Source organism: Rana temporaria, chromosome 6, assembly GCF_905171775.1.
Source record: "Rana temporaria chromosome 6, aRanTem1.1, whole genome shotgun sequence".
NCBI lineage: Eukaryota > Metazoa > Chordata > Amphibia > Anura > Ranidae > Rana > Rana temporaria.
In genome coordinates this window covers 25,507,858-25,522,162 of record NC_053494.1, presented here as the reverse complement: position 1 = coordinate 25,522,162, position 14,305 = coordinate 25,507,858, and the positions used below count along the sequence as shown (strand labels likewise).

At 46.5% G+C, this 14,305-nt stretch overlaps 1 protein-coding gene across 1 annotated transcript in view; it reads right to left on the bottom strand.

Annotated features, from left to right (window-relative positions):
- Nucleotides 1-5,661: 5,661 nt before the first annotated feature.
- The window catches only part of SLC9A3R2 (SLC9A3 regulator 2), a 169,099-nt gene continuing 160,455 nt past the window's right edge, over nt 5,662-14,305 (bottom strand). The window contains exons 6-7 of the mRNA XM_040356480.1: nt 8,459-8,524; nt 5,662-6,393 (exon numbers count right to left, since the gene is read on the bottom strand). Of these exons, the coding sequence (XP_040212414.1) occupies nt 6,235-6,393; nt 8,459-8,524 (225 nt within the window). The 3' untranslated portion in view covers nt 5,662-6,234. The remainder of the gene's footprint in view (nt 6,394-8,458; nt 8,525-14,305) is intronic.

The window sequence follows — 14,305 nt, the reverse complement described above, 5'->3', positions numbered from 1 at the left end:
CAGCCTTCCCTGCTGAATTCACATGCCCCCCCCCCCCCCCCCCCCCCCATATCATAAAACATTTACTCCGCACTCTTGGGGGTTGCAGTGTAGGTGCCAAGAAAGCTCTATACCGTTTGGAGTAAATGGCTCTATAATATTAGGCTAGATTTGACTATACACACCTGTGGCTCTGGATGGGAACCTGGCCAATGGGGCAGAAAGGAATGATCCTATCCTGAAACGAGGAATGATCCTATTTTTGGGATATGTGAATACCTTCTGTTCTAAAAAGGCTTTGCTGTGCTATGCATTGGATCAGTGGAGGGATTATTGATTCCTATAGACCCTCCTCACCATAACTTTCTGGACCATTCTTTCTCATTTGGTTATTTTCCTGAAATCTATTGTGCATGGCAAACTGTGCTGCTGATTAAAGCGCCATAAGCAGGGCCGATCCACCCTATAGGCTCACTATGCAAGTCGCTTAGGGCCTGGCAAATTACTAGAGGCCCCGTCTGGTGAGAAGTCATTTTTGGCCCCTCACCCCGCTTTTCAACTTGCTGGCTGCATGGGAGAAGAGGTAAGAAGTCAACACCCCCCCCCCCTTCTCACTTTAATGTAAGATGTCAGTTCCGATAGCAGAACACCCCCTCCCCCTGCTTCTCAACTTTAATATTTAATGTGACATGTTACTGTCGGCAGTGCCCCCCACCCCCCACACTTCTCAACTTTAATGTGACATGTCATTTTGCTTAGGGCCCCAGGGAGGTCAGGATCGGCACTGGCCTTAAGTGTCACCATCCTCTGTCTGAATGACCCTGAAGCCGAGTCTGCAATGTACTCACTTCTGCTTCCCTATACACACACAGGGGTTTAGCATTGAATCATGGGACAAGAGACTGCAATACTACCAAGAAACCTAATAAGGATCCTAAGGGCTTGTATAGATGAGCAAACGCAGTGTGCTTTTACAAGCACTTAGCTTGCATTTGAGATCAGTTTGATATGAACATATGGCACCAGCACACTATTAAAGCAATCACATCACAACTGCAAGAACAAAGTTTCAAGACCTCTTTGTCAGGACCTCACATATCTGACAAAGAGGTCCTGTGTGGCCTTGAAATCTTGGTACCTCACATGCCTGACGAGGAGGTCCTGTGTTGCCTGAAACGGTGACATCTCACACGCCTGAAGAAAAGGTCTCGCTTGGCCTCAAAACTTTGACACCTAATGCTTCATGTACACGGGACGTTGTTCAACCTCTCCTGAACGATTTAACTTGACAGCTAGAAACTGGCGTCTAAAAATGTCTGTTTAGCCGTGTTTACATGCCGCGTTTAGCCGCATCTTGCGTCTAGAAGCGTTAATTTTTTTTGGGGGGGGGGGGGGTTAAAATGAAAAACAACTGTAAACGAAACGCTGCTAAGCGCGAGTTACCACATTTAGCCACGCTTGAAATGCCTCTAAACACAGCTTCGGAACGCATTTTTTTGGGTTCCAGAAAAAGCCTCTAAACTCAACTGCCTAGAAACGACCCTGTGTACATGTCCTGATAAGATAACAAAGAAGAGTTCAGGGGCAGTTGAAAAAAATGCCCAACTGCTCCTAAATGTCCGTTTACCAGCAGTAGTGTACATGAGGCCTTACATGCCTGACGAAGAGGTCCTGCATGGCCTGGAAACCTTACACTTGCACTCATTGTAATGTGATAAACATTCGGACTATGCGATTATGGATTCATGATGTGCTGGTAACCATAATTCTTTCCTATGCCGATTCTAGTCAATCAGTCGGTACAGTACCCTCTAATGCCGCGTACACACGACCGTTTTTCATGACGAGAAAAATAACATTTTTTAAAAACGACCGTGTGTGGGCTCCAGAGCATTTTTCTTGACGAGAAAAATGGGCATTAAAAATTTAGAACCTGTTCTATTTCTTTTCTCGGCATTTTTCACGCCATCATTTTTCTCGTCGTGTAGGCTTTAACGACGGGGGGAAAAAAAACGCATGCTCAGAAGCAAGTTATGAGAAGGGAAATTTGCATAATCAGCCCAAAAGGTGGCGCTATCTGAATGAAACTTCCCCTTTATAGTGCCGTCGTACGTGTTGTACGTCACCGCGCTTTGCTCGAGCATTTTTTTTTCACGATCGTGTGTATGCAAGGCAGGCTTGACAAGAATCACGTCGAGAAAAACTTTTTTTTTTCCATGACATGAAAAACGGTCGCGTTTGAACCACTAAAAGCGCTCACTATGGGCAACTGCATATCGATGCGATTATCACCGCATCCTAAAAGATGGAAAAATCCAACATATGTGCGGCAAGAGTTAAAGGCAACTGCGGCTGTCCAGCTGTAGTCGCCTTTTAAAGTCCCAGCATGCCTTGCCAGATGCTTGCCATTCCACAAGTGCCGCATCCCTGTACACTACAGGGTCTCTCACCGCTTCCCTATCCAGCCGCTGGCGTTGGGTCCTTTAATTCTCGCCTTCAGCTATCATTTCACAAACTCTGCGTTTCGATGGCTCCTGCGCTCTCACGGCACATTCCCCCTGCCTGTGATCGCATCTATTGTGAAACATCTCACAATGGAAGAAGAAGCAGCCAGCTATTCTTCTTGCTCAAGGACAGAATGCTGAGTGGCTTGATTCTGCTTTTCTCTAACTTTTTCCCTTTAACTGAAACCATCTGCCTGTCAAGTTGGGTAGAGCAAGCCGGCGGTTTTGGGCTGCAGAGAGGAATGCGTGACCCCACGGGATTGTGTGATCCTTAGCCTATTCCACATGAGGCCCAAGTCCCTTCCCCCCATTCTCCTGGAAGAAGTAGGAGGGATTCAGTAAACAGTGCTAAGTGTAAAATGCTGTCAACAGCAACTTCGTTTTCCGAATTATCACCCCAATCCCTGGCTAGAGAGTCTGTCTGTCTGTTTCCTGTTGGCACCACAAGTGTTAACAGCACGAGGGCCATGTTGTACATATTGTCCTGCAGGCCATCAAACACGACTGTCAGGATAGATTGTGCAATGCCTCTATGACAATCCCGCAAGCCTTCAGATTGTACCCCTTGTCAGTGTTCCATGCATTATAGTTAAAGCATATTTAACACCAAAAACAAGTCTGTAATATACTGCAGATTACCAGTCCATAGAAGTGGTGGCTGCATTGGTTTGCTTTTTTTCAGCTGGTGATCCTTCTAGTAACACACCCTCGCTTCTAGGGCAGAGGCTCTCTTATCAATGTGCTCCTTGGGCCAGATTCAGGTAGGAGATACGACGGCGTATCTCCAGATACGCCGTCGTATCTCTGAGTGTGCGGCGACGTATCTATGCGCCTGATTCTTAGAATCAGTTACGCATAAATTTGACTAAGATACGACCGGCGTAAGTCTCCTACGCAGTCGTATCTTAACTGCATATTTACGCTGGCCGCTAGGGGCGTGTACGCTGATTTACGCCTAGAATATGTAAATCAGCTAGATACGCCTATTCACGAACGTACGCCCGGCCGTCGCAGTACAGATACGCCGTTTACGTAAGGCTTTTTCCGGCGTAAAGTTACCCCTGCTATATGAGGCGCAGCCAATGTTAAGTATGGACGTCGGGCCAGCTTCAAATTTTCCGTTGGTTGCGTAAGTCGTTCGCGAATAGGGCTGGGCGTAATTTACGTTCACGTCGAAAGCATTGGCTTTTTGCGGGTTAATTTGGAGCATGCGCACTGGGATACTTTCACGGACGGCGCATGCGGCGTTCGTAAAAAAATTTCATTTACGTGGGGTCACAATGATTTTGCATAAAACACGCCCACATCTTCCACATTTGAATTAGGCGGGCTTACGCCGGCCAATTTACGCTACGCCACTTACGGAGCAAGTGCTTTGTGAGTAATGCACTTGCCTGTCAAAGTTGCGGAGGCGTAGCGTAAATAGGATACGCTACGCCCGCATAGAGTTACGCGCTCCCTACCTGAATCTGGCCCTTTGTCAACACATATGCATGAGACACACCTGATTTGCTCCCAGTTCTGCTTCTCCCACCTCAGTCTGAGTGCTGCTGTGAAGGGGATCAGTGTCATGTTGTGTTGATCCTAGAACTATGCAGCCACCATCCAATAGGAATTGAATCAGACACAACTCAAGGAGTATCTAGCAACCTCTGGTAGATCCCTGGTTGAGAATGCCTACCTGATTGGATGTAGATTGAATGGAATGTTTTGGTGGATCCCCACAGTTACTGGGATCACACAGAGATTGGGCAGAGTGTAATATTTGTGGCAGACTGAACACCAACCACCCGTGGTCCCACTGCCACCACTTCTGTCCTAAATCTAATGCCAACTCACCCAGCCTTTGTTTAATCCTAACACTCCCTTTCTCCAAGTCCATCTTAATGCCGCGAACACGCGATCGGACATTCCGACAACAAAACCCGCAGATTTTTTCCGACGGACTGTTGGCTCAAACTTGTCTTGCACACACGGCCACACAAATGTTGTCGGAAATTCCGAACATCAAGAACGCGGTGACGTACAACACTACGACGAGCCGCGAAAAACGAAGTTCAATGACTCCGAGCACGCGTCAAAGTGATTCCGAGCACGCGTAGGATTTTTGTGCATCGCAATTGCATACAGATGATTGGAATTTCCGACAAAGAACTTTTGTTGTGAGAACCAGCCCTCAAATTTTTGTTGTGTCGGAAATTCCGACAGCAAATGTCCGCTGGAGCCTACACACGGTCGGAATTTCCGACATAAAGCTCAGATCGAACATTTGTTGTCGGAATTTCCGATCGTGTGTACGCGGCATTACACTAACGTCTGGAATGTTCACAAGGACCTGTCTATGTGGGGAGAGGGGGGGTGTTCAAAGAAGAAAGTGGGGTTACTAAGTCACTGGATACACTTTTCTACATGTAACTGTATATCAGTTTTGGGCTAAATACCTCCACCTCATAAATGTTCTCTTGAGGCAATATAAGGACCATACCGGTTAGATAAAGGTGCACTCCTGCCAAGTGTGACAATGTGCCATTTAAAAAGAATGGAATTGGTCTACTAAGGGCCTTGGGTCTAATTTTGTGCCTTGGGTCTATTTCTACGGTTGCTGGTGACCCATTGTCCATATTTCCAACATTGAGGAGAAGCAGAGGAGGTAGACATTGGTGGGACAAGGTCCTCCAACACCCAAGGCCAAAAGACCAAAGTTTCCAGCCGTGAACAGCAATATAGAGTGCCGGTTCTGCCCTTTTTGCGCCCGCCTCAAAGGCGGCCTCTTCTTTCGCCTACCTATCAGCATGGCCGCATCCCAGTTTTCCAACTCCGCTGCAGTTTAAAATTTACACCCCAAAACAGATCCATGCTAAATCCCCAGATCATCCCAAATTATTCACACAAACTGATCAACCGCCACAGAAAATCTCCTACTAGCACTGTGAGGACTTCTGCAATACAGAATAACAGGCAGGAGGCTGCAGTCCCGCGCTGATGCAATCCTGGATCTGGCTGCATCAACTGACAATAATTGATAATTGGGTAAACCAAGTGGACTTGAATTTATCACCATTGTACGGCTTTCCTGGATAAGCACTGGCAATGGTCTTATTGGCTGCCTTATATCACTAACAGTGGTCATAGCCTGTGGAAAGAAGATTCTCTAATCCTTGGAGGAACCACAGGAAAGGATGAGGGAGGAGATTTATAAACACATGAGGAAGAATACAATGCAGCTGCAGAGACCTCGCTGGCCTTGTTTCCCACAATGCACCACTCTCGCTGAGCTGCTGCAGCCCTCTGCTTTCTTTTCTTTCCTGGCTTCCAATAAAAGTTCCAGTCTTAGTTTAGGCTCTTCAGTAGAGGCCAGGCAAAGTCCACGGGGCAGCCTGACAATAATGCCCATGAGGTGCTGCTGGAGGAGTATAGTTTGCACCAAAGGATTCTGGGAACCGGCAAAAGAATCTCATCGGAGATAAAAATCGGCTCCCTCCTGCAAAGCTGGTGGGGGGGTGAAATAGACCTGGTGCCTCCGGCACTGAAGAGACAAAAAAAGTCAGCGTTAAATGCCGTGAAATGCCGCGTAACTTAAAAGGGTTAAACAAGTAATTTGGTGACATCCTCTCGTTAGTCGGTTTTAATCCTCCCCGCGCTTGTTAATCCGCAGTGGTTTAGGTTTTGTTTTTGTTTTTTTTAAGGTGGCGGGTGAGGGGTATAAGTCCAATGAACGCTCTCATCCCAGCTGTTGGTGAATAGGGAGGGATCAGAAGTTGCTGAAGATTTCGTGTTTCTTGCTCCAGTCCATCTGGGGGGCCCGTCTGTTGGCTCGCTTGGCCCGCGCCTTCTCCTTTGCCTCCGCCGCTGTGGGGCTCAGACGCAGACCGCTCTCTTCGAAGGGATCTATTTTGGTCAAATCACCTGCCTGTTCACAAAGGAGGAAAGAAAAATCATTTTGTTGGACATATTCAACAATGTTTACAGCAGGTAACAATTCACAATAAACAAAGAATACAATATTTTTGCACCAGTCTAGTTGAGGGCTACATGGTTGGATAGATGTTAAATTTGCTATACAATAAAGGATCAGTCCACCCCAAACTGAAATTCCAGTGCTTGATAGAGGCTGTGACCATGCATAGCTTGGTGCACCCTCTAGACCAGGGATATGCAATTAGTGGACCTCCAGCTGTTGCAAAAGTCCCATCATGCCTCTGCCTCTGGGTGTCATGCTTGTGGCTGTCAGAGTCTTGCTATACCTCATGGGACTTGTAGTTCTGCAACAGCTGGAAGTCCGCTAATTGCATATCCCTGCTCTAGACCTACATCCAAAAAGTGCATTGCCTCCTACCCTCTGGTGCAGGTGGGAGAAGGAGCTCATCCCGGCTCTATACAACTCCTAGAAAGGAAAAGTCAAACAGCTGCACACCAGCACAGTCAGAGTGCGAGATAGTAAACACCTCCATGACTAAGCCCTGTGGGCAGGACGAAACGCGTCAGTGGCATGGCCTGGATGGAACTGGGCTGAAGCCGTATTTACTATCTCGCACTCGGGCTGTGCGGGTGTGCAGCGGTTTGATCCTTTCTTTCCAGGACTTGATAGATGATCTTACAGTACGCCTGTATGACAGTCAAAACAAGCCCCAAATCCACTTACAAATGTAAGTAAAATGGAAAACGTCATTTTCCCCCCCACTGAACCAAATCCTCCTTCATTTGTGTCTCACACGCTCCCCCTCCGAGACACTGCAGATCACGGTGGGAGAGTTTCAGGAACAGAGGCGGAGCTGTTATAGATGACTGACAAGCTTCAGGCTTGAGAAACAGCAGTGACCATGTTGTTAGCCACGTCCCCTGTCCTATTCTTCATGTAAGGTGGTGCAGCCCACACGGGAGTGGCAACTCTTCACCAAATTCAGGATCAGTGCAGCATTGTTGCCACACCATCAAAGGAAGCCGAGCTGCATTGGGTGGACTTCACTTGCAGGATCAACAAGTATTTGTGGGGCTAAGAGAAAGCTGTAAGCCCCATTGGGGGGATTTCCTCTCAATTCTTGTTCCTGTGCTGTCACCAGGGCAGGAAGTGAAGAGAATTCTACAAATGCCGCAATAACAAGAAAAACTGACAAAGGCTCTAAGCCCTTCCCCAACCCATCCAAGCCCGAAAGAAAATTGTGCCTGGAGTTCCTCTTAAAGTGACACTTTACTAAATGCAAATAGACTGTTGCATTCATTTTCCCCAGAGCTTAATCAATTCGTTTAGTAAAGAATACCCAATCAGGTATAAGTAAAATAAAAAAAAACAGCATTTTTGCTTGCACATGATTGGAAGATGGAGATCAGCAGTGCTTTACCGCCATTTACTAAGCTCTGGGGGAAATGAATGCTACTGCACTTGCAAAGTTTATTTGCCTTCAATAAATGTAATTTATGCAAACTCTGAAACGCGTTGTCACCTTCTGCTGCACCATAAAAAAGCGCCAAATAGTGAAAGACGAGGGGACATTTTGTAAATCATTTGGTGGGTAAAAGCTTTATAAGGCCAGGTTCACACCTATGCGAATTGAGTGCGGCTTAAACCGCATCCAATACGTAGAACATTTCTAAATACATTGTTTTCAATGAGGCTGGTTCACATATGTGCGATGCATTGCAGTAAAACCGTGTGCGTCTTTTAGGCATTGCGGTGCAGCTCAGGTGCGAATTCAAGCCCATTATCTTCTATGGGCACGCAGCTGATTCGCAGATGTGTTCAGTTCTCTTCAGGAATTTCTCTCATTCAGCTCAATACACTTCTTCCCCACTCTCCTCTCACCCGTAACTTCTCCCAGGTCTCCAAATTCGCATCTAAAATGTTGCTATTCTGCTGAACACTTCTCTTATCTCTCTGCAGAGATAAGAGAGCTGAAATTCATACCGCACTAGTGTGATTCCTGCCTTAGAGTTTTGCTTCTTCTCTGTACTTGGCTTTTTACCTGGAGGTGACTTACCTGCGAGTCTTTGTCAGGACTTTGAAGATCGCTGTGAGATGAGGAAGTCGAGGATCCGCCATTAAGCTGTAGAACAGAGAGGTACACTGTAACAGTCTGCAGACGTATTCCATAAGGCATAGAGATTCAATGTACAACAGGGCGGTAACCAACAGGGGTAAAACATTGTTTGTAGTTCTCACCGTGGACTACAGAACATTCGGAAATTGTTCTGTATCCCGTCCTGGGGTGACAACGCTTCTCCTCCATACATACAGTACGGTGACGCCATCTTGTCACTTACGGACAGGAGGTGTGTTACTAGCAGCATTACCAGATGAAAAGAAAACGAATACAACATCTAGAGCAGCCATTCTCAACCAGGGTTCCTCCAGAGGTTGCTAGGGGTTCCTTGAGCTGTAAGGGTGCACAGTGGTGCAGTGAGTAGCACTTTCGCCTAGCAGCAAAAGGTTCGCTGGTTCGAATACCAACCACGACACCATCTGCCTGGAGTTTGCATGTTCTCCCTGTGTCTGCGTGGGTTTCCTCCGGGTACTCCGGTTTCCTCCCACACTCCAAAGACATGCTGGTAGGTAAATTGGATCTCGTCCAAATTGGCCCAGTATATGTGTGTATGACTGTGTGTCCCTAGCGTGTCATGATCCTACGGGGTGGAAATGACCGCACCAGCCAAGCAGATACTGGCTGGAAAAAGTGCCCAGAGGCGATTCAGTTCGCATGCGTTGCGCTATACAAGTCATTCATTCAAGGGAGGCATTCTGACTACCAATGTAAGAGGTACATTCTTACCACTGACCCCAAAGTAAGGGGGGCATGCTTACCACTAGACATGGGCTCCTATGGAACATGTTCACATCAATGCATTTTTGTGCCTCTGCGTTTTTGGATTGGGACTTTTTTTTTTCCCCACAAAATGCAGCTTTTGGATATAATAGACGTAAATGGACCGGCATCCAAGTACCGCGGTTTTACTGTGATTTTAAAACGGTTTGTGATTTTTTTTTTTGTTTTTTAGCTGTACATTCACTATATATAACTGGTTGCTAAGGAGGGGGGCCGAGAAACCGCCTGCCATGTCCTTAACAACCGTTGAGTCATCAGCTGTCAGCGGGCTTTCCCGCTGAATGTGTAAAAAAAAGAATTGCCAGCAAAAAAAAAAGAAATGTGAAAAAAACTGACGTTGACAGCTAATGACTCATCAGTTAAAGCGGAGGTTCACCCTAAATCTAAAGTATTGCTTAAGGCGGATGTTCACTCAAAAAAAACACTTTGGACCATCCAAACGAGCATACTAGCATCAGCTAAAGTATGCCTTTTTTTTTTTTTTATGTGCTGTACTTACAGATTAATCCGTAAGTTTCGTTTCAGACACCCGCGGGAAATGGGCGTTCCTATGAAGAGTGGAACATGATTGACGGCCGGCTATGGCGCGTCACACGTTCCGAAAATAGCCGGAGTAGGACTCGGCTCTTCACGGCGCCTGCGCATCAGACTAGAAGCTGACCGTATATGTCGGCGTCCTACTTTGGCTTTTTTCGGAAGGCATGACGCGCCATAGCTGGACGTCAATCAAGTACCCCTCTTCATAGGAACGCCCATTTCCCGGCCGGAGTCTGAAACGAAAGTTACGGATTAAACCGTAAGTACAGCTCAAAAAAAAAGGCATACTGTAGCTGATGCTAGTATGCTCGTTTGTATGGTAGATCAAGAAAAAAAAAATTTCAGGGTGAACCCCCGCTTTAATTAGACTATCTCGGTGTGTATGCAAACAGATCGCTATCCATACTTTTCAATATCATTGCAATACCTTAGATCGTGAGTCTGTAGCAGGCACTTCCTGGTTTTCCTCGCGCGGGAGTGGGCGTGTCACTTCATCTCTCAGCGCCCCAGTGCTTGCTGGGACTATTTAGCAATGTCTCCTGGGTGCACAGTGTCACGCTTCCCAGGAGACGATTCAGAAGGCAATCACCGAATCCCGGAAGTATTTACTTGTGGGCTTCACAGTGCCCACAAGCAAGATGGAACCTTACAGGACGAATTTTTATAAATAATACGGCCGAATGTGAATGCGGATGGCTATGAAATTCAGAGACGCGAGTACACTCATAACTATATTAAAAGCGGTAGATGCACAGATAAAAAAAAAATTGATTTCCCGGGGACGTCGCGGCCGGCATCCTGGCCCCCTTCTTAGCAACCAGCTATATACAGTGTAAAAAAAAAAAAAAAAAAAAAAATGACGGTAAAAATGTGTGTCCATAAAAGCACTGCAGAAACACTCAAAAGCAACATGCATAAATGTGAATTGAGCCGAACACTGGGTCCATGTTAATTTTCAAAGGTTGTTGCTCGGGACAAGAGATTCCCTTCCTTCCAGCTTTGCCTGTATGATGTCTATAGACTTGGAAAACACAAAATGCACCTGGAATATGCAAACTGCAACCTGCATAGGTGTGAACCAGGCCTCAGGCTCCATTCACACTAATGCGTTTTTTGCTGCATTTTTCAGAAAAGCAGGGAAATGTTTTAACATGGGTTCCTATGGAACATGTTCACATCAATGCTTTTTTGTGCCTCTGCGTTTTTGGAAAGGGTCAGGGACTTTTTTTCCTGCAAAAAGCAGCGTTTTGCATGCAATAGAATTCAATGGACCCGCATCAAAAACGCAAGTGCCGCGATTTGCGTTTTTGTTTTTTTAACCTGTTTATAGCTGGTTGTTAAAGGAAATGTAAAAAAATAAATAAATTACTGCCTAAAAAAAAAAAAACGCAAATCGCGGTAAAAACGCACGTCAAAAAACGCAGCGAGCACCACAAAAAGCATTGCAAAAACGCTCAAAAGCAACATGCATAGGTGTGAACCAGGCCTAAAATCAAATTCAGACCTGTGCTGGAAATTACAAATGGAGAATGCAAATCTAGACGCTAGAAGTCCTCCAGCCAGGAAATGAGTTGGGCTCTTTCTGATTGGCTGCAGCTTCTAATGCACACTGTGAGAAGCTCACAGTGTGCAGTGAAATCAGAGCAAGCACGGAAGAGGAGCCTCTACAAACTGTGCAAGACTGAAGGGAAGGCCGATGGAGTTCAGTCACAATATTTAAATCCCAAACTAAATGTAGCAACAGAATAGAGAAGAGCCGCAGCCATCAGACCTTGATCTCTCCCCGGCGGGTTACTTTGGCTTTCCACGTGTGACATTCCCAATACATCTCCCCAAATTCGGGAAGATCTGCAGGGCGAGTCTTTGGGCCAGATTCACGTAGAAGTGCGGCGGCGTAACGTATCGTAGATACGTTACACCGCCGCAAGTTTACATCGCAAGTGCCTGAATCACAAAGCACTTGCGATGAAAACTACGCCGGCTGCCTCCGGCGTAAGCCTGTGTAATTCAAAGGGGCGTGTGCCATTTAAATTAGGCGCGCTCCCGCGCCGGACCTACTGCGCATGCTCCCTTTTGAATTACCCGCCGTGCTTTGCGCGACGTCATTTTTTCGAACGTGCTTTGCGCGTAGCGTATTTTCGTATTCCCGGACGTCTTACGCAAACGACGTGAATTTTTTAATTTTGACGCGGGAACGACGGCCATACTTTATACAGCACATACGTGTGCTGTGTAAAGTTAGGGCACCCAAAACGACGACTAACTTTGCGACGGGAAACTAGACTAGCAGCGACGTAGCGAACGCGAAAGACCGTTGTGGATCGCCGTAACTCCTAATTTGCATATCCGAGGCTGGTTTACGACGCAAACTCCCCCCAGCGGCGGCCGCGGTACTGCATCCTAAGATCCGACCTGTCGGATCTTCTGGCTATCTATGCGTAACTGATTCTATGAATCAGTCGCATAGATACTCAGAGATACGACGGCGTATCTGAGATACTCCGTCGTATCTCCGCTGTGAATCTGGCCCTTTATTCTCAGGTTGTGAAGCGGCCCTCTGTCCCTCCACATAGGGCTGTGTGAAGGATCTGAAGCCGGGAATAAATGAAAGGTGCCAATACAAAGGCAAAGGGTCCAACTGGGGTCTGTTTTGTGGTTTCAGCAATTCGATTTCTATGTAAAGGCCGGCAGCCATCATTAGGTGTGTCAACCAAGAATTCTGCTGGAGCGTGCGGACAAAACCCGAGCATTCCGGCACCACCTTGTTAGTAACAATTCTGCCAAGATTTCCAGCAGATGATCAGTTGTTCTTCCCCGGAATGTGAGAGATTTCAGGGAACTCTGCATTGGGCTTCATCAGCTAAAGAATTCACTTGATTCTCCTTTAATGTCTAGCTTATGCTTAAAAAACCAACACTGAGTAAAATGTTTTATTTCCCATGCAGTGGAGCTGTCCCCGCACGGCATGGGTTTAACCCCTCGTTTTGTCTAGGGGTGAAACACCCCACAGCCTCTACTCACCCGATCCTCTCAAAACGCAGTGGACTGTTCCTGACGTCTATGGGTGGGATGACCTCAGCGTTACAATCTTCTTTAGGTCTACAAGCTATAAAGTACGGCGAGGGGAAAAAAGTATTTGATCCCCTGCTGATTTTGTACGTTTGCCCCACTGACAAAGAAATGATCCGTCTGTAACTTTAATGGTCGGTTTATTTAATCAGTGAGAGACAGAATAACAACAACAATGTCCAGAAAAATGCATTTCAAAAAAGTTATGAATTGATTTGCATTTTAATGAGTGAAATAAGTATTTGACCCCTTCGCAAAACATGACTTAGTACTTGGTGGCAAAACCCTTGTTGGCGATCACAGAGGTCAGACATTTCTTGTAGTTGGCCCCCAGGTTTGCACACATCTCAGGAGGGATTTTGTCCCCCTCCTCTCCAAGTCATTAAGGTTTTGAGGCTGATGTTTGGTAACTCGAACCTTTAGCTCCCTCCACATATTTTCTATGGGATTAAGGTCTGGAGACTGGTTAGGTCACTCCAGGCCCTAATGTGCTTCTTCTTGAGCCACTTCTTTGTTGCCTTGGCCGTGTGTTTTGGGCCATTGTTATGCTGGAATACCCATCCATGACCCATTTTCAATGCCCTGGCTGAGGGAAGGAGGTTCTCACCCAAGATTTGATGGTCCATCGTCCCTTTGATGCAATGAAGTTGTCCTGTCCCCTTAGCAGAAAACCCCCCCCTTAAGCATAAGGTTTCCACCTCCATGTATGATGGTGGGGATGGTGTTCTTGGGGGTCATAGGCAGCATTCTTTCTCCTCCATAAACTGCAAGTTGAGTTGATGTCAAAGAGCTCGATTTTGGTCTCATCTGACCACAACACTTTCACCCAGTTCTCCTCTGAATCATTCAGATGTTCATTAGAAAACTTCAGACGGGCTGTACATGTGATTTCTTGAGTAGGGGGACCTTGCGGGCGCTGTAGGATTTCAGTCCTTCATGGTGTAGTGTGTTACCAATTGTTTTCTTGGTGACGATGGTCCCAACTGCCTTGAGATCATTGACAAGATTCTCCCGTGTAGTTCTGGGCTGATTCCTCACCGTTTCCAGGATCATTAAAACTCCACAAGGTGAGATCTTCCATGGAGCCCCAGACCGAGGGAGAGTGACAGTTATTTTGTGTTTCTATCATTTCCGAATAATCGCACCAACTGTTGTCACCCTCTCACCAACTGTTGTCACCCTCTCACCAAGCTGCTTGGCGATGGTCTTGTATCCTATTCCAGCCTTGTGTAGGTCTACAATCTTGTCCCTGACATCCTTGGACAGCTCTTTGGTCTTGGCCATGGTGGAGAGATTGGAATCTGATTGATTGATTGCTTCTGTGGACAGGTGTCTTTTATACAGGTAACAAACTGAGATTAGGAGCACTCCCTTTAAGAGAGTGCTCCTAATCTCAGC